The 21274-nt window shown below is 34.6% G+C and overlaps 1 protein-coding gene and 1 long non-coding RNA gene across 4 annotated transcripts in view; one reads left to right on the forward strand and one right to left on the reverse strand.

Moving 5' to 3' along the window:
• The window catches only part of MCMDC2 (minichromosome maintenance domain containing 2), a 29826-nt gene extending 13246 nt beyond the window's left edge, over positions 1 to 16580 (forward strand). Inside the window, exons 10-15 of one of the 3 annotated variants that reach the window (XM_079150825.1) lie at positions 3799 to 4004; positions 4624 to 4790; positions 5325 to 5504; positions 8610 to 8752; positions 11196 to 11305; positions 15907 to 16580. In XM_079150825.1, coding sequence (XP_079006951.1) covers positions 3799 to 4004; positions 4624 to 4790; positions 5325 to 5504; positions 8610 to 8752; positions 11196 to 11305; positions 15907 to 16073 — 973 coding nt within the window. In that variant the 3' untranslated portion in view covers positions 16074 to 16580. Of the gene's footprint in view, positions 1 to 3798; positions 4005 to 4623; positions 4791 to 5324; positions 8765 to 11195; positions 11580 to 15906 lie in introns of those variants that run through there. The other 2 variants (XM_079150824.1, XM_079150823.1) reach the window with 2 other exon arrangements.
• On the reverse strand, positions 16580 to 20620 carry LOC306667947. Its single transcript, XR_013765686.1, has 4 exons — positions 20466 to 20620; positions 18554 to 18677; positions 18260 to 18322; positions 16580 to 18047 (listed from the first exon to the last, which is right to left on the reverse strand). It is a non-coding gene; the product is annotated as an uncharacterized lncRNA (long non-coding RNA).
• Positions 20621 to 21274: the final 654 nt, after the last annotated feature.

A 21274-nucleotide genomic window follows, 5' to 3' on the forward strand; every position in this document is an offset into this window, starting at 1 on the left:
AGTGCTACAGATTGCACCAATTAATTCTTCCACTCATAGACCACGAGAGTATTTAAAGCTTCCTCAGAGCCTCACCAACTCTGAGTATTGTCATACTTTTAAATTTTGCCATCTGATGGGTGAAAATGATATTTTAATTTGTATTTCTTTAATTGGAAGTAAACTTTAGCATAATTTAGAGCTTATTAAGCACTGTTATTTTTCTACAAACTTCCTGTTCTTGACCATTGTCAATTTTTTCTATTAAATTGTTTATCTGTTTTTTATTGAGTTGTGACACCTGTTGGAAATTAAGACCTTTGTCTCTTTTTCTGTTTGTAATCAGTCTGCCTTTTTCATGGTATTTGGGGCTGTATGAGAAACATGATTTTTGTTTGTTTTTAGGTAAAATTTATATATAGTAAAATAATTAGATATTATTATTTAAAACAATGAGTTTTGACAAATGCATATGCTCCTATAACCATAACCATAATAAAACTATTTTCATCACTCTAGAAATTTGTCTTTTCCAATTCCTATTTCCACAGGTGATTTCTGTTACCATAGAATAATTTTCCTATTCTTGAACTTCATATATAGGGAACCACACAGAGCACACTCTTTGGTGTATAGTTTATCTTGCTCAATATAATGAGCAATCAGTAAGATTGATTCAATTGTATCAGTAGTTTATTATTATTATCATTATTATTATTATTACTTCATTATGTGAATACGCCACAATTTATTTATCTATACTCCCAGTGGTGGGCATTTGGGTTTTGCATGTTTTGACTATTATGAATAAATCTGATGTAACCATCCTTTTTTTTTTTTTTTCTGGTGCTAGGTCTTGCACATGTTAGTCAAATGCTCTACCACTTAGCTATACTCCTAGTCCTGCTGTAAACATTCTTAAATATGTCTTTTTGTGGGCATATTTTTTTTTATCTTAGATAAATGCCTAGGGGTGGAATTCCTGGGTCATCAGGTAATTGGATATTTAACTTCATATGAAACTGACAGTTTTCCAAAGTGTGTGTGCTATTTTACATTTCCAACAACAATGTAAGAGTTTTCTTTGTCCCCATCCTCACCAATATTTGATGTTGACAGTCATTTTCTTCTTATTATTCTTTTTTTTCTTAACAGTCTTTTTCACTTTAGCTGTTCTAGTAGATGTAAAGTGGTGTCTTGTGATTCTTAGCTGCATTTCCATAATGACAACTCATTTAAACTATTTCTTGTGTTCATTGGCCATTCGTATATCTTTTTTGGGGGGTGGGTAGCCGGGGTTGAACTCAGGGGCACTTGACCACTGAGCCACATCCCAGCCCTATTTTGTATTTTATTTAGAGACAGGGTGTCACTGAGTTGCTTAGCACCTCGCTTTTGCTGGCTTTGAACTGTCAATCCTCCTGCCTCAGCCTCTCGAGCCACTGGGATTACAGGTGTGTGCCACCACACTTGGCTCATGTATCTTTTTTTAATTATTTGTTCAAATTCTTTGCTCACTTTTCAGTTGGATTATTCTCGATGAGTGTCCTTTGTCACATATATGTAGTATGAAATTTTCTCCCATTCTAAACCATGTTTTTTAAGAGTTTTCTTAAAAATTTTAAAGAAATTTTGAGCAGAACTTTTATTTTGATGAAGTTCAGTTTATTCTTTTCTTTTATGTTTCATGTTTTCCGAGTTTTGTTTAAGAAATCTTTGCCTACCTTAAGCTCATGAAGTTTTGTTTTGTTTATTTTGTTTGTGATACTGGAGATTGAACCCAGAGGTACTCTACCACTAAGCGACATCCCCAGTCCATTTATTTTATTTCATTTCATTTCATTTCATTTTATATTTGAGACCGGTCTTGCTAAGTTGCCCAGGTTGATCTCGAAATGAAGATCCTTGTGCCTAAGTCTCCTGAGTAGCTGGGATTATAGGGGTGGTTATAGGGGCTGACTTCATGAAGATTTTTTAAAATGCTTTCTTCTAGAAGCATTATAATAATCTTAGCTTTTATATTAGGTCTTTTATCTATATCGAGTCAACTTTTGTATATAGTATGAGGTAGAAATAAAGATTAATATTTTTCCAAAGCATTGTCTTATTTTTCTACATCATCTTTTGATAAGATCTTCCTTTCCCCCATTTTTGTTTGTGTCTTTTTGCAGGGGAAAGGGTTTGAGTATTCCAGGGTGGGAGCTATAGCCCCAGCCCTGTTTTGGTACCATTGTTGAAAAGTAGTTTAACTGGGTAGAAAATGAATATAAAATTGAACTATCTGAACTCTATTCTCTGTTGCTTTGGTCTGTTTGTCTATGCTTATGTCAACAGTGCACTGCCTTGATTATTATGGTTCTGTATTCAGTCTTGAAACCAGATGATGCAACCTTAATCTTCGTTTTCAAAACTTTTAAAAACTACTTTAGGGTCTTTGCATTTTCTTATAAAATTTAGAATCAACGTTAATACCAACATCCCCCCATCAAATAAAAAGCTTTTAAGGATTTTGATTTTGATTGCTACTGCATTTAACTTACAAATTAACTTTGAAGAGAATTTACATCTTAAAAATATTAAATATTTTAATCCATGAATGTGGTATAGCTTTCCATTTATTTAGGTCTAATTTCTCTCAGCAATATTTTGTAAACATTTGTAAATTATATATGTTGTTAAATTAACATATATTTTGTTAAAAATAAAAATAAATAATAAAATAATTTTTAAAAACCAAAAAAGTAATAATATTTTCATTTCATTTTCAATCATTTGCTATAGATATGTAGAAATAAAATCAATTTTTAAATTTTGACCTTGTATTCTTGAACCTTGCATCAGTTTAAAAAATTCCTCATTTGCTTCCAATTTTTAGAGAAGTTTGAGACCCACTGTTCCATATCACTATGTTGTCAGACTGGCTGCGTCCCAGAGGCGCCTGAGTCTAATATATAGACAGGTTTAAAAAATACATAGCCAGGCATTGTGCAGCATACCTGGAGCCCTACCTACTAAGAAGTCTGAGGTGGAAGGATCACTTCAAATTACAAGTTTGAGACCAATCTGGGCAACATAGCAAGACTCCCATCTCAAAATAATAAAAATAAAAATAACTTAGGACTGTGTACCACTTCCATAGATCCTAAGTGGTTTGGAGTAGATCCTTGAAATGGTACATACGCTAAACATATTTTATAGCATCCACCTGTCCATATGTAAGGATACTACTCTCAACATGCATTGCATGTCTACATCTTCTTATCATAGTTGATTGCATCAGCAAGCTGTAATTTCTGTGGCAAGAATTTCAAAGCTAAGCTAAGATAATCATGTTTCTTTCTCAGAATTTGAGAAATGAAGAAATCAAGGCAATTACAGGGGGTTAGAAAATGAAAGGGTGTATCAAGAATTGCTGTGATACAGACACAGCAGTAGACCTAATGGGGCATTGACAAGCCTAATGTAAAGATTTTGAATATGCAAAAGAAAGCGAGTAATAAAAAAAAGAATACCCAATTCCAATATTGTCTTTCTGTAGATTTCTCTCTTTTCTCCCAGAAAGAAATAATACTTATGTGTGTCCTAAAGACAATATTTTAGTACTCATCACATTGCATGTTAGTTTTCATGTCTCTTTCTAGGGTAAGCTGTCCAAGTTGAGGACCACATTTCATATGTTCTTATTCCTAGTTCATAGCTAGTATACACAGGTATACTAAATGCTAAGTCAAATTCAATTTAATTGTGTAGTTGTTAATATATTATGACTTCTGAAAATCAAACATTAAATATAGTAATGAATAAATTATTTTTCCCTAGGCTTTTGAATTTTAGCATAAACCTTTTTCCCCGTGGTATACACCATCCAGTTTCTACTGAAATTTTTCCTACTCTATCCAGAAATAAATATGGAACTGGAGCAGTTAGCATTCAAGCTGGCAGTGCTTTGTTAGCTAAAGACAGTATCTGCTTTATAGGAGACTTGTCTTCACATAAAAAAGATAAACTTGAACAACTTCAATCAGGTAAACAATATTTTTATCAAATTATTTTTTACCTGTATAACCTAAGTCTTAACAATGACAGAGTTATTTGACAGTATTGCACTTTTAGCAGTTGAGAAATTATATTAAATGTCATTTCTCATTTCATTTTTATAAATAAAAACAGAGAAACAATGTGTAAATGCAATGTTTTAGCCTTTGCTTTGAGTTGTGCTAACATGTGAAATTGTATTCTGCCAGTTTTTTCCTTTTCTTATTGCATTAACTAAGACTTCTGGCACAATGTGGAAAAGCAGTAGTAAGAGGGTACATTCCCTTGCCTTGTTTCTGATCTTAGTGGGAAAGCTTCTAGACCTCTGTCTACTTCACCCAGATGCCCAACCACAATTCCAGCTACATGCTTTGGACTAACAGTTCTCATCAGGTCATGGGACACATTAACATTCAACATTTTCTTGTCTTGTTCTTTTTTATGGCAGGTGCTCTAATTTAGCAATATTTTGCAAAACAATAAAATTTAGTTCTCTCTTCACCATCTGAATTTTAAGACAGTAAAATTTTATATAATTTAGTATTAATTTTTATACACATAGATCAAAATGAACTTAAGTAACAAATGGATAATGTCTTCTGAACATAGTTCTGGAGAGCAGAAGCATTACAGTGTACATCCCAGGAAAGAAGTTTGGGGATGATATTGATCAACAAATGACTTTTCCAGTTAAGTGCAGTTTTTGGTCTTTTGTTGATATGGATTCATCTTCAAGGAGAAATGCACAGAAAAACAACAATCTAATTGGTCAGATGGTAAGGTATACACTTATTGTTAGAATGTTGTTCAGGAAATTTTGTTGCAGATTTTAATATATCTTCTTAATGTTTTGTTATTAACCCACTTTTATATTGGGTCCTATAAACAATAATGACCCCATCGTTTAAATTTTTTATTTTTTATTTGTGTGTGTGTGTGTGTGTGTGTGTGTGTGTGTGTGTGTGTGTGTTGTGCTGGGAATGCATGGGCCTCATGCATGCCAGACTAGTGCTCTACAACTGAGTACATCCCCAGTGCTGCAAATCAGATGTCTGCTTAGTAGAAATTTCTATTTGAATCAGTAACTGGAGAGCCTTTAATAATGTGTAAGAAAATACTCAATGAAGAACTTAAATTAAAAAAAAAATATCTTTACAAGTTCCTAGGCTATTTAGATATTGCTTTAAATTGTAGTTGATAAAATAATTAATAATTTGAACAATAAATCATATATAATGATTAATTTATAATTATTTCCAAACTGTGAAAATTACATAGCTTACTGTTTGTTACCTTTTGGTTTGATGTAGGATTGCAGTTTGATTCCAGCTAACCTTGTGGAGACATTTGGATTATTGATTAACTGCAATGAATCATCTCCTTGCCACCAACTTTTTCCTACTATGCAACATACTTTAAAGAAAGCTATTGATCCTGAAGGGCTCTTTTATTTTGCTTCTAAACAGTTCACAACTGAAGATTTTGAAAAGGTAAAGGTAGATATAATGGTTACCTAGAATGCCTATATTAATGTTTCTAAACTTAAATAGACATCTCTTTGAGCATTCTTCATGTAGGATTCTTTTATTCCAAGTGCTTCCAGATTTTAACCATTTTAAGGACATGTATAGAAATCATTTAAGATTATAATTAAATAAACAACTATGAAAGGAAGTAGATATTAAAATATTGAGTTTAAGCTGGGCATACGACATGTGCCTGAAATCCTAGTTACTCAGGAGGCCAAAGTAGGACTGCAAGTTCAAGGCCGGCCTGGGCAAAATAATAAGACCCTATCTCAAACAAACAAACAAAAACTCCCAGATGTCTAAACTGTTGAATTAGGGCTTAAAAAATGTCAATGAAAAATTTAAAAAAAAAAAATTCTACAGAAAATTATCATAGACTATATATATGCATTTTTTTTTCACATTTTACAGACCATTCGAAGGAATTTCCCTCATATGATGTTTTCAGAATTATTACTTTCAGGAATATTGAGTATAACTCACCAGCCCATAATATCCTAACATTGTGAAAACGTGTGGCATGTTCAGAAAACTATAGAGCAGATGATATAAATATAGTAATCATTCATAGCTAATAAAGGCATACAGATTTTTGCAACTGTAGTCCTTTTAACTCTTCAGAAATCTATCCATAGTAAAATATCTGGGCAGCATAGATAAAAGGCAGGAGATATTTGGCAGTAGAAATCTATGGCTATTAAATTTTTTTTTCTTCCTACTTGCCTTCCGTGTAAGCAAATTGCATGAGTAAAAGGTTAAAAGGCAAGGTGGACTTAAAGATGAATTTAAAAAATTACTTGTTCACACAGACTAGGATAGAAAATTAATAATATTTATGACATAGTAAGTTTTTTTTTTTCCCTTAGGAGATAAGAAAAGAATAGTTTCTAGGAATTAGGGCACTAGATATAGACACAGTAATGGCCCAGAGAAATTTTTGCTTATTTTTTTTCTGAAAAGTGACAAAACAAAAAACTATGGATTTATTAGTATTACTAAATACTTAATATATTAGCCTATTTTCACTTTTATATTCTCATAGAAATATAAAACTCTCAATAGTTTATTATTTAACTGACATAAAAACAAGATACATGAAACAATTAAGGAACAACTCAAAGTGCTAAGCTGAGAGGTGCCAACTGTAAGTATTTTAGAAATTCAGAAATGAAGATATTGCCGGGTGTGGTGGTGCACACCTGTAATCCCAGTGGCTCAGGAGGCTGAGGCAGGAGAATCAAGAGTTCAAAGCCAGCCTCAGCAAAAGCAAGGTGCTAAGCAGCTCAGTGAGACCTGTCTCAAAATAAAATACAAAATAGTTCTGGGGATATAGCTCTGTGATTGAATGGCCCTGGGTTCAATTATCTGTATCCACTCCCACCAAAAAAAAAAAGAAAGAGAGAAATGAAGACATCAGTATAGAAGGCAAGAGTTGGGAAAACTTCATAGAGGAGTTGGGACTTTAGTGGGCCTTAAGAAAAAGTAAAATTTAGATGTCAGAAAGAATGGATATTTTAAGCAGGAGTAACAGTAGGAGCAAAGACAGAGAAGTTGAAATAAGTATGTATGGAAACTATGAGAAGATTAGCTTGACTAGAGTAAAAACTGTATCATGGTTTCACAGGGATGTGGCAATTTACAATAATCCAAGAAGCTCTCAGAAGTTTAGTTGATTTGTCAGACTGTATCAAACAGTTTAGATGTTACTAGGCAATAAAATGGTGAAAATGGTTTGTTTGCAAGATAAATCTACCACACAAATCAGAGTGGGTGAAATTTGTTGAAGCCTGGGCTCTCCTGAAGGCAGACTGCAGGCTGAAAAAGTGGAGTTGAGCGAGCCAATGTGTTTTAGGGAGTGCTCTCCTATCAATACCTGAGGAAGGGATGAGGTAGAATTAGGTAGAGGGAGGAGTCAACCTGCCATCAAACCCAATGTTAGCCTCTACTGGCCTACAAAGGAACTCTGGAGCTGAGACCCATCAGAGTTGTCCAGCTTTGGACAAAAATGGAGGAGCTTCATATTGCCTTCCCTGCTTCTGTTTCAATCAGTTATACAATGTGGGCTGTCCTGAGGCAATCGCTGAAGGGCCTGACAGCTAGAAGCCATTACTGACAGCATTTCCAGTAGCTGGAGCAAGATATCACCTAACGGTTGACACAGGTGGTATAACATCATGCCACCACGGGATAAAACTTAGAGAGGAATATTGATGTTATTAATTAATTAAAATCAATTGTATTATTATACAGTTATGAAGGCCTGGAGAGAATTGTGGAGCAAGGAAAATAAAGACAGGACATATCCATATAGGATATTTCCAACCCAGGATATAGCCATTATGCTTTTTTAAAATGGTTATGTTTAAAATGCAAATGTTATAGTTAAGAGCAACCTTATTATAGTTATTTTTTTCCTTTGGTTCTGTGAGTTGAAAAAGTAGAAAACAACTAATACAGTGAAAAATCTGGAAATTATGCCATGAATAAGGACTTAATAAGGAACTATGAATCACTGATTCAGAAATTTAAAAAAAAAAAAAAAACTTAGAGAAAACAGTGGTAATCTTTGTGTTGAAGAATTATTCTCTATCTAAATCTTCCTGAATCTCCAGCACCCACCTTCATAGCAGTTAGTAGAGTACCTCCCCCACTGCAAATGTTCAGTTAAAATGTTCTTTTAAAAGGAAGGAAGGGAAGTTAGGAGAGCAAGTAGCTCTAGGGCCAATAAAAGAAAGGTATGTGAAAATAAACTGTCAAAGAAAACTATTCAAAAGAAAAATGATCTTCTGAGGGAGAAGAGCCTTTCTCTCACTGAAAAACTAGCTAGTCTTTCAAATACATTATATTTGCACCATGAGGGAGGAAATTATTCTAAATAAACTTTCATATTCTTTTCAAAACATAAGACTGACTTAAAGTGCCTTGTGACTTCCAGATGGTCTCAGATATTTACTCAATTTTTAAAAATATGCTCACTACAAAAAATAAGAAACCAATACACTTTGGATTTTTGTTATAGATTTATAATAAAACTTAAATCTCTTAAATTTTTCACTTTTAATTTAGCTACTGGCTTTTGCAAAGAATTTGGATGTAGAATTCAGCTTGGAGGCAGAAAGAATGATTCATGGCTATTATCTAGCCAGTCGCAGAATCAGAACAGATTTTATACATGGATCAAAACTGTCAGCATCTGCATTAAAATATTTGTAGGTATTCAATTCAAGATATTAAAGCCAGTATTGACTTTTAAGTGGTGAATTTAATTAACATATATCTAGTTAATTTGTTTGATTACCGATTGATTGGTTTATAATATACCTTGTTCCAAAAGAATTTGAGGACTTGATAATTTTTTGATTCATATGAACCCCCAAAATTCTTTTCACTGTTTATTTTATTGGTTCCCTTGTATGAAATGTGTCTGAGAAAAATGTCAAATGATAATTTTTTAAAATGTGACTATAGTTCAAGTATTTTGCAGTTGGACCTAGAAAATTTCTTAAATATATTGTTTCTGTACTTTTAAATACTTTAATGGACTCATCTGTTACTGTTCCTTGAAAAGTTAAAAAATAATTTTTATTATAAAAGGAAGTACAGACATTATAGAAATCTAAAATGACAAGGAAAGTATCTTAACTGTACCTATTCTTATAATTACTGTTATCCCAGAGATAATTACTGTTGACAGTTTTTATGTAACCTTCCAGAAATTATCCATTCAAATGCTAATATATACATATATAATTTAAATATGTATGTAAAATATATTTTATTCAACTGTTATATTCTAAAATTAATGCATTAAACATATGTATGCATATAAATATATACATCTATATTTTCATGTGGATAAATATGCCTTTTTGCCCAAACAGAATTTTTCATATACAGAATTACCTTATTCCATTTTAATAGCTACATCACAGTTTTATAGTTGTGATGTGTGATATTGTGATGTGCTTTTACCATAACTTATGTAGTCACCTATTGTTAATTACTTCATCTGATACAATATTAAAGTATCATCTCCAGCCATGTTAAGTGGTGCATGCCTGTAATCCCAGTGGCTCGGGAGACTGAGGCAGGAGGATTGAGAGTTCAAAGCTAGCCTCAGAAAAACCGAGGTGCTAAGCGATTCAGTGAGACTCTGTCTCTAAATAAAATACAAAATAGGTATGGGGACGTGGCTCAGTGGTTGAGTGCCCCTGAGTTCAATCCTCCATACCAAAAAAAAAAAAAAAAGTATAATCGCCAACAAATTATAAACAGGATATAGGAGTAAAATAATCCATTAAATAAACAAAGTATCTTGTTATTACTTTAGCATAAAATAAGAGATGAAAAACTGGCAGGAAAAATCAAGAAGAGGTCTATGAAAGATAGCTATGTTTAGTTAATTTGTTTCAACTTTATCTTCAAGGAGCTGAAAAATGCAAAAGATAAACCTAGGTAGAAAAATAAACTGATATATTTTAAAATAATAAACTACTATATAATGCTTTCCATTTTCTGAAGTAATATTTAAAATACTTAGAACAAATTATATTGCTTCAAACTTTTGAAAGTCCTATTTCCTCACAAGAATAGCCTGGATGGTGAGGGGCCGAAAATTATGTCTCATGACTTACTACTTTTTTCATTTTTTTTCCTGATGCTGGGGATCAAACCCAGTTCTTCCACTGAACTACACCCCCAGCCCTTATGACATAGTAAAGATACTAGGAATATATAAATTGGAGAAAAGGAAACGTGGGGCAACTATAAAAGTTACAAGAATATTTGAAGGGCCATCACATTTGAGAGGTATTAGGCTTGTTCTATAGTTCCAAAAGAGAATAAGAGACCAGTGGGTGACAATTGCCGTGAAACCAGTTTAGATGTATGTAAGCTTTGTAGGGTAGTTGCAAAACTTTGAAATGCCTTTACTTAGTATCCTTATTTTATAGCTGAGTTCCGAAAGAATCTCATAAATCAGTTTATATAAAATAACGCAGTTAGAAAATTCTAGAGAGACAGCATAGGTTTTTCTGATTCTCAAGTCCAGCAGTCATTTAGTTATATTACATCTATATAATGAAAGCTTAAGAGAGATCTTCCAGGTAATCAAAACTGGTTAAAAATTTTTAAAAATAAAGGAAAATATTGCCTCATGGAACAGTAAAAGCTAGGAGAAGTTCAGGAGACTGGATAATGGATAGTTCAGGATGTTACAGAAAAAAAATCGTTTGTCTGATAGGAATTTGATATTTGAACTCAAAGATCTTTTCTATTTCTGAAATTGCAAAATTCTACAAAGATTTCAGATGGATAAAAGCATTAAGGATGTGTCTATTAAAGATATTTAGTTAGATTTACTTTCTCAAGTGCATATTTATCTGAACAGAACTAAGAAGTTGAGTGGAATGGTAAGTAGCAGCCAGGATTGAAACCAATTCTATGACAATAAGTGATGATACTTGCTTATCCTGGAATAGTCTAAGTTGAAGGGAAAAAATACTTTAAAAAGGACTAAGATTTTTTTTTAAAGTAAGAATATGTTGTTCTTTCATGTGCGTGAGTCATATTCCTATATGTCTTGTTTATTCCCACCAAAATATATTTTTGTAATATCAACATATTTTTATTGGCATCAATTTTCTTTTTTAGAGTTTCCTTATCTGAAGCCCATGCACGACTAAACTTAAGGAATAAAGTGCTCAAAGAAGATGTACTAATTGCAGCTTTATTATTTGAAACATCTCTCACATTGAAATATGGTAATGTATTATTAATGATCCCTACAAATAATTTTATTTACAAATATTCATTTATTAAATTGTTACTATATCTAAACATTACTTCAAAGAATAACAAATATCAGGCAAGACTTGTTTGAATTTAAACATTTTCTAATTGTTTAGTAGTAGTATCCTCAACTGATACTAAGTTCCTTATTATACATGACTGCATCAATGCTTGAACTTTTGTGTTGCTTAAAGAATTCTGGGGGTAAGTACTTATTAATACAAAACATGAAATGATTTTAATTTATATTCCATTTAAAATAACATGTCAACCAAATTTAGTGGCACATGCCTGTAATCCCAACAACTTGGGAAGCAAGCCTAAGGCAAGAGGATCGAAATTTGGAGGCCAGCCCTGGCAACTTGGCCAGACCATCTCAGAAATTAAAAAAAAAAGGGCTAGGGATGTACTTCAGTGGTAGAGTGTCCCTGGGTTCAATCCAGTCCTGCAAAAATAAATTTTAAAAATAATAAAATAAATAATAAGATAAATAAAATAACTCCACAGAGTGGAGTTAGGCATATAACCAAAAAAAAATCACCTTCTCTGAATTGCAAAATTTAATACTGACTACTGCACTTAATCATTTGAAATGAAAGGCAGTTACTACACTTTTGTTCATAAAATTACAAAAGAGCTTTCAAGGATGAGTAAAGTTATTCTTATAAAGTTTTTGTTGAATTAGATATTAACAGTGATAAGAGGTATCATCCTTCAAACCAGATTTTTATTCTAATCCTGGGACTTGAAAGTGCTCAAGATGATGTACTAATTGCAGCTTTATTATTTTAACAGTAACTTTGCTGTGTGTGTGTTTAGTGTTCAAATTTGCTTTAAATAACTGGGCGTTGTGGTACATGCTTGTAATCCCACCAACTCAGGAGGCAGAAGCAGGAGGATTTCAAGTTCAATGCCAGCCTCAGCAACTTAGTGAGGCCCATCTCAAAATAAAAAATAGGAAGGACTTGGGATGTAGTTCAGTGGTTAAGTACCCCTGGATTTAATTCCTGGTACCAAAATAAATAAATAAATATAAATGTGCTTAAAATTAATTATATTGTATTAATTTCACACAAAGATCCATTAGAATATTACAACCTTGTTCTATAATTGTCTAAATCAAGTGTTCTTTTACTTAGGATCCATGGATGCTTGAAGTCCTAGAGGCTTGCTGATCCTTAAGTTATATACAAATATGTGTATGTGTGCCCTTTTCTAGGAAGAGATTTTAAGTTTTATGAAGTATGCCTTAGAGATTCATGACTGCCAGAAAAGACTGTCATCCTGAATTAGTTTTATTAACCAAAAGATAAAAACACTAGTTCCCAACCAATACTAAATAATGATATGTAAATATTTTTAATTTGCTTTATCTTTACATTCTTCTTTTAATCTATATTTAAGACAATATTTCATCAAATCCAAGGAACATTATTTTGTCTATCATTAAGGAAAAAAAAAATGCTGCAAAACTTTACAATGACTTGCCATCAATTGTTAAGTCACATCTGAGTTTCAGTAATAAAACAAAAGTGCGGGGGTGCATCCTGTAATCCCAGTGGCTCAGAAAGTTGAGGCAGAAGGATTTCAGGTTCAAAGCCAGCCTCAGCAGTTTAGCAAGGCCCTAAGCAACTTGGTGAGACTCTAAGCAACTAAGCAAGACCATTCCTCAAAATAAAATATAAAAAGGGCTAGGGATGTGGCTCAGTGGTTGAGTACCCCTGGGTTCAATCCCTGGTACAAAAAGAAAACAACAAAGTATGTCTTTGAATTTAAAAACTGTGTTTGAAAGGGCTGAGAATGTGGCTCAGTGGTAGAGTGTTTGCCTAGTATGTGCAAGGCCCTAGGTTTAATCTTTAGCACTTGGAAGGGGAAAAAAAAAAAAAACAAACACTTAAAAATAAGGTTTGAAAAACTATGGTTTTATAATATTAAGGACTCCTGACAATATTTTTACTTGGTGACTATTTTGTCAAGACTTCCATGAAGCATTTAAGAAAACATGAGGGAATTAAAACTATGTGAAAAAATTTTTACCTTTACTTTTGCTTTCATAAGAACTTTCAGTTAGGTATACTGATTTTAAATCTTAAGTTAATGTTAAGAACTTATTAAATGTTACTTTAAACAGAGGAAAATGATTCCAATGGAAATTTTTCTTGGGTAGAATTGACATGCGAAGACTAGGAAGCCTTGATACAAAGCCACACTTGGGTTTCCTAGTGACTATTACCTTAAATTATTAAAATTAATTTACTCTTTTTACATTACTTGCATACTATAAGCTATAAAGGTAATTAGAAATAAATTATAAGGATCAATGTATTAAAATTAGTATGTTATGTGCTGTTGTACCTTGTAATTATCATTACATGAATTAAATATTCATAATTATTTTATCCAGTCAGTACCTCAACAAATATTTATTGACAACTAGGTGCTAGGCCCCTGATATACAGTGGTGAAAAAAATAGACATAGTCTATACGCAGCTGTAACCTACAGCCTAGTGAGAATAGACATAAAAAACTTGATATACTGGGGCTGAGGCTATAGCTCAGTGGCAGAACACTTGCCTAGCATGTGTGAGGCACAGCACAGCACAGCATTAAAAAAATAAACAAAGGCATTCTGTTCATCTACAACTACAAAGAAATTTATTAAAAAAACATACCAATATATAATACCAATTGAGATAGATGTTAACCTGAAGAATGAGAAATCCAGAGAGGGAAACTATATTGTGTTGGTACTTTAAAGAAAATGAAAAGAGGGCCAGGTGGCTAAAACATAGTAAACAAAAGTAAATAAAGGCACACATTAAGGTTGCAGAAAAAAATAGGGCCAGATACCATAGAGTCTCATATATCATGGTAACAAATGGTGTTTTTCTTCCAAAAACAGGAAGCCAATGAAAGGTTTTAAGCAGAGACCTAGTATAATCAACTATATATTTTAAGTATCATTGTCTATAGTGGATATGAAGAATGGATTAGAGGGGGTGAGGGTCCAAAAAGATGTTAGAACATTGTCGTCAAAATCTAGGTGATTAATAATAGGAGCTTTGATTAGGTGGAGACAGTAGAAATGGAAATTAGTGAGTTTTAGAGATACATTTTGGATGCAAAAAACAATAGGTTTCATTCATGAACTAGACTTAGAGTTGAGTGCAGGAGTAGGGAGAGGAAGAGGGAAACTCCCAAGCTTCTGCCTTGAGCAACCAGGTACCAAGAATGGAAAGAAAAGGAATTGGGGGAAAAAATCAAATTATGGATGAGTTTGTGATATTCTATTGAGAAATCAATACACAGATAAAGAAGCTGGATTTTAGAGGACAGTTCTAACCTAGAAATATAATTTAGGAACCATCAGCATAGAGATGGTATTCAAAGCCAAGAAGTGGATGAATCACCTACAGAGGAACTAAAGAGAATTCCAATACCCAGAAATGGGGTCGAGGAAGGTGAACAAAGCAACAGGAGCTAGAATATAGGAAGAAAATGAAGTGTGGTATTACAGAAACCAAGAAAGCAGGCTTCCAAAGGGAGCAGACTGGCCAGCTGTCTCACAGGCTACTGATTCTAAGATTATATTTGGTAACCCAGAGGTTGTGGGTGGATGTGATCAAAACTATTTGGAGAGCTGTGGAGTGGGAATGGAGGTAATGGATAGGGAAACAGCACAGACAACTTTGAGATGTTGACTATGAAGACAAGAAAAGAAATAGAATATTAGCTAGAGAAGAATGCGTGGTCCAAAAAGGGATTATTTTTTTTAAGACGTAAGGTACTAAATCATGATATACAGTAATACTACAGAAAGATGGCAATCATGGTGGTACACACCCATAGTCCAAGACCATCCTGGGCAACATAGCAAGACCTCATCTTTAAAAAAATGTGGGGCCCCGTGCATAGTGGCATACGCCTGTAATCCCAGCAGCTTGGGAGGCTGAGGCAAGAGAATCTCACATTTGAAGCCAGCCTTAGCTAGGAGGATATGACTCAGTGGTTAAGCAACCCTAGGTTCAAAAAAGAGAAATAAAAAATTTAAAGGGTGTTGGGGTGGGATGAAATCAAAGCAGCTAAATCCTTAAGAAAAATGAGAGGAAATCAATCAGATCCAGAGCACATGTTAAGGAATTAGACTCATGTAAGTCACTTCTTGAATTTATAAGAAAATGGATACAGAATGAGATTAAGGTTTGTAACTTTGGGCTTGTTTTACTCTCCAGGGCATAATTTTGGTCTTCAAAAAAATAAGATTTAAATAATCAGTGAAATACTCAGCAGATCAGAACTTTTTCTTGCAGTATGGGAGATTGGACCCAGGGATACTCTACCACTGACTACATGCCCAGCCTTTTATTTTTTTAAGTTTGAGAGCTATCTGGGCTTGAAATTAACTTGTGATCCTCCTCCCTCTGGATTTGCCGGGATTACCTGCATGTGCCACAACACACAACCAGGACTTGGTTTTTTTAAAACTTTCATTACTTAAGTTTAAAATGTAGTGTTGTTATTTAGCATTTTAAGAAATATTTCTCATTTATGCTATTTTCCTTCTTCATTTAGGGGCCACTGTATTTTGTGTTGCTCCAAATGCAGTATTTCCCTTTGAACTGTATAATGAAGAATATTTACAGCAAAGGGATCTCTATCTGACTCAGTGCCAGAAACAGCTCCAACAGTTTATAGACACATATGGACCTGGAACAGCTGTTTTCACTAGCGATGAATAAGCAATTTGAGAGAATTTCCTTGTCATTTCTACCTAAGCAATGGGAAAGTGTATTTGAGTAATTTTGAAGTAATGCTTCAGATAATACTGTGTACAGAAGTACATAAGAATGTCACTTAAAAAAATAAAACATGGTTCCCACAAAATCAATTGCTACTGGGATATACACTAATCCAAACCTCTAAAACTATAAACAAAATCCCAAATCTTAGGAGAGTAACGTGGATGCTTAAGGTGAAGTTACCAAATTGAGAATCCTATTTTTAAGTTTCTGGTTAGCCCAATGTATGTGCTAAAACAAAAATTGAGGAGCATTACAATGTGAAAAACGGTTTACTTATGGAGTTCACTATTTTGCCACAAGATGGCAATAACCTTATTGGCTTACAAATTTTAAACCATTTTTTCCCCTTGCTGAATTAACTAATTTGTATAACTTGAAGCTTTAAACTTAAGGTCTTTTCAGGGCTGGGTTGTAGCCGTGGTAGAGCCTTTGCCCAGCTTGTATAAGGCCTTTTCAGCTTTGTTTACCTATGTAGTATGTGAACATTGTTTTAGAAGTCCTACATATAGTCAGGAAAAGCCTTGGAAATTTCTACATATAAACTGTGGTTTAAAAAATATATATATAGGGAACCAGTTTGACCCTAAATTAAGAAAGTGTCCATGATGGAGTGAAACCAACATGCAAACCCAGTCTTCATTTTTAAAAGATATTTTTAGTTGTAGGTGGACATATACCTTTATTTTATGTAGTGCTGAGGATCGAACCCAGGGCCTCATGTATGCTAGGTGAGTGCTCTAGCCACAACCACAGTCCGTCTTCATTTTTGATGCTACTGAGGTGGGCTGTCTCACTCTGCTGACCTCAAATTCCTGGGGACCCAAGCAATCCTGCCTCAGCTTGCCAGCAGCCTGGATTATGGCAAGCACCATGGCACTTTTTCTGTGGTAGTATGGACCCAAACCAGGGGCATTTTAAGAGTTACACAATTTGACCTTTTTATTTTTTGTGACAAAGTCTCCCTGTTACCCAAGCAGTCCCTCAACTTCAGTAACTGCTAGTCATTTTAGCAAATTTGCTCTGAAAAAGTAGGGACAATAAAATCCTCAAATCCTTTTCAGTTTTAATTTTTCAAAGCACTAATCAAAGATTCAACTCAAAGAATGCAGAATGTGTCACACAAGTGCCACCTTACTTACTAAAATTCTAATTCTTCAAAACTGACAATTCAGTTTGTTTAACCACCATACAGCTGGAAGGCTTTCTTTATAGGACCCTGGGAGGTCATTCACTATTACTGAATACCTACTATCGCCAGCAACTATAGTGTTTTCATCAGGCTAAGCTAGTTTTCAACAACATATTTATTATAATCCTGTTTGTAATAAAGAGCCTTGTTTTGTGGCTTTTCCTATACCACACTGCAATTTCCTGGCTTTGTGGGGTGAAAGCAAAGCAACATTGTTTTATAAAAACATACAGTAGCCTCAATTTATAGGAAAAAAAATTTTTTATTGTATAAGATTGCTATTTAGGGGCTGGGGTTGTGGTTCAGTGTTAGAGCACTTGCCTGGCATGAGGGAGGCACTGGGTTTGATCCTCAGCCACATTAAAAAAAAAAAAAGAAATAAAGATATTGTGTATTTAAAAAAAAAAAAAAAAAAAAAAGATTGCCATTACTATCTCCCTAGCTGCCTACGTCAGTGACACTCACTATCCACAAATGAGCTACTTACTGACAAGAACTATTATCAAAGTATGTTAAAAACAGGTCTGATGAGTAACTATGAGAACAAAGCTATTTAAAAAGGATGTTTTAACAATTTATTGTCCACAGCAATTAAAAATCATCAAGCATGTATTTGTCCACGTAATTATTGTTTATCAATATCAAATAAAATTTTCAGTTTGCTATTCCTTTTCTTGAAAAACTCTTCATTTTTTCCTTCCACAATGTTGTATGCCACACCTCTAGAAAATAAGAAAGCAGCAATGAAAATCACTTTTACCCCAACTCAAAACTCAAGCTCAATAGCCATCAAGAACCCTCAAAATATTAATGCTAAAAGGAAACCACACCCCAGACATGCAAAGGCAACTTCAAAAGAAGTTGGTCCTACTCCTTTGGAGTTCAAATGCTTCTGAGCTATCAAAAGATATGGTGCTTAAGAAGTCACACTTACGTGAGGAAAAGATGTATTTCTGAATACCATAGCAAAAGGACTGGAGCGTTCACTGACAGGTACCTAAATGCAGAAGAGAAAGAACATTTCACTAATTTCAGCGAAAACAGTATTTTCAGTAATTCACATAATAAATATAGATTACTGGCACCTCAGTCTTAAAATTACTTCTTCAAAGCAAACCCTCAGCTGGGTAAACGGCAAAAATTTGTCATCACTGTGCCAGCAGTTAAACCCATCTATGTCAAGAATATATTACACAAGAATATCACAAAGAAAAACAAAAGCACACACTATGGTACCGTGTTACATGTCAAATGCGATCCTAGTTTTCTGCAGTCATCTTCTATGACAAGGTTTTGGAAAGCTTTTGTTCCAGTGACCTCCATACATCTTCAAAACTCACTGGATGTTGCACCTAGAAACAAAAATATTTAATTGTGAATTTTCATACTTCTATTTGTTTGGCACCTTATGTGTGGGGAGAGTTCAATGAGAACTTCATTATTGTCAGAAGCATAAACACAACCATATTTTACCAACTGGCTCAACTTAATTCCATAAAGGAGCTTCTTTACAAGCTAGAAACTCGAATTATTAGAAAGGGCAGGAAAATCTCTGGAAAGATTTTTAAAAATATTTTTAGTTGTAGATGGACAACATGCCTTATTTTATTTATTTATTTTTATGTGATGCTAAGGATTGAACCCAATGCCTCACACATGCTAGGCAAGCGCTCTACCACTAAGCCACAATTCCACCCCTGGAAACATTTTTTTTAATAACTGTGGCAGCAGTATTAATTTTAAGACATGATGGTCTCCTATGAGTATCAAAGCCATCGTTTTTCTGTCTCAAAGCTTGACAGGATAAACTATGAGCAAGGGTAAAGGTTAAATATACTGAAACAAATGTGCAGACCTTCACCTAAAAAACATTACAATGGTAAATCTAGTAGATTTAGGGCAAGAATACCTATGTTGTTAAGTTGACCAAAAGTACACCAAGCGCTGCTAAGGGAATGGCCAGAGTCACACAAATCATGTCCTACAGCACCCCAAGAGGATAAATCATTAAACCAGACAGCTACTGGAAACGGTTTATGAAAACATATAAAACTGGAACTTGGAAACAAGTCTTTAATGTTTCACGAAATCAATATTAGGAAAACAATATAAACTTGGTAATGAATAGTTCCAAACTGAGAAATTGTTTTATTCACAGAAAGTAGGTAACTACATGCATTAACATACTTTTAAAACCTAATGAAAGTCTACAAATGCATAGTATTAACAAAATTGCATCTACAGCACTCCCTCAAAAAAAGAAGAAAGAAAGAAAAAAGAAAAACACACACCAAAACCCTAGACTTATAAAATTCCACATGGTGGGTACCTGGGGATGGGAGACAGTAAGCAAACAGCAACTAGTGAGATACTTTTATCAATAGTTTTTTGAAAGGTAACACTTTTTTTTCCCTAGCCTCCCAGTTGTAGAATGGAATCTTTTGTGTAATGTCCAAAAACACATTTTCATGTAAATGGAAGACTCCGTGTACAGCAGGCATTTGTGGTCCAAAGGCCTCTATACTTCCATATACGGTTCTCCACAGTTTCAAAGCCTTTTTACATTTACAAGGGAGATCCAGAAACAAATGCTAGAATTCTACCATTTATGTTGAGTTCAGTGGTTAAGTTGTGCTTACTGCTTTCCAAACCCCTCCATTTTGTACAGTTAAGTGCCTTCCACGTTTAAAAGAAACGTGATCTTTTTAAAATGTTCCCTTAAGGAAAAGTAAAAAGCCCACTCAAGGGAGCCTGAAACCGCCAAAGTTCGGCAACAGCTTTGCTGGGGACTCTTAAGGGATTCGGTGGAAGCGGGGGAGGGCAAAAACGAAGCAGTGAGATGTCCGTTCCTCAGCTCTCCTGGGTCAGGAGAAAGCCCTTTCTTAACCGGCGTTTACTATGGAGTAAGGTCAGTTAAGGCTCGCAAGCGGTTTACTTATAAAACACAACTACGCGAACGGCACGAAGGGAAATCTCTAGGCCGCGTCCATAGGGAGAGCGGAGAGCGTTACCTCCTGCGTTCAGCCCGCAGCCGCAGACCCCTCACTGCCCTTGGATAAAGGACTCACGCCGCCGGAATCCACAGGGCAGAGGAACCTGACACCGAAGTGAGGAGATACTAAGATCCTGAGGACTCTCACCTCGAAGAACCCGGCAACGGGCACGCGAGCTCTTCTGCCACCCGACCGCCATTTCGAAACACCTTCCACTCTCCGCAGCTGCGCGGAAAAGGAACGCTAAGGTCCCGCACGGCTCTTAGTCACCCGGCCCTTTCCCCCGCCCCTTCCGGCTCTGGGCTCCGCCCCTCAGGTCCTGGCCCCCGCCTCTCAGTGGGGCTTTGGCGCCAGTATGGGCAAAGCGCTGGGACGATCTTGTAGAGTTACACTACGCTTGTGTCTCAGCAAGTGTTCTGGGACTTTGGAACTTCCCTAGAGGCATTTAAGGCCCATTGAATACCTCAGCTAGGGCTGTTACATTCAATATGCAAATTATGAGGCTACCAGTTTATAATAATGATCTAAAAAAAGGGGTCTTCTATTCTCAGTACTTTGCTTGGTGTTCTACACCCTCATATATTTCTGTATTTAGAAAAACAGATGGTGCTGGGCACGATGGCGCACACCTGCAACCCCAAGCGGATTGCAAATTCAAAGCCAGCGTTAGCAATTTAGCAACAAGCCCTGGTATATATATATATATCTAAATAAATATTTTTAAAGGGCTGAGGATGTGGCTCAGTGGTTAAGTGTCCCTGGTTTTAATCCCTGTTACCTAAAGCAAAACAAAAACAAATAGAAAATTGGTGGTATTGGGCAGCCCCATTTAGAGTAAGCATTCTGGAATTGCCTTTACACACACGGAAAATAAGTTACCAGGAAAAGGAAAAGCTGTTATATATTTTCTCTATAATAGTAGCACCATTACTATTTTTATTGGTAATAATAGAATT

Source organism: Sciurus vulgaris (genome assembly GCF_902686455.1).
Source record: "Sciurus vulgaris genome assembly, chromosome: 1".
Taxonomy (NCBI): domain Eukaryota; kingdom Metazoa; phylum Chordata; class Mammalia; order Rodentia; family Sciuridae; genus Sciurus; species Sciurus vulgaris.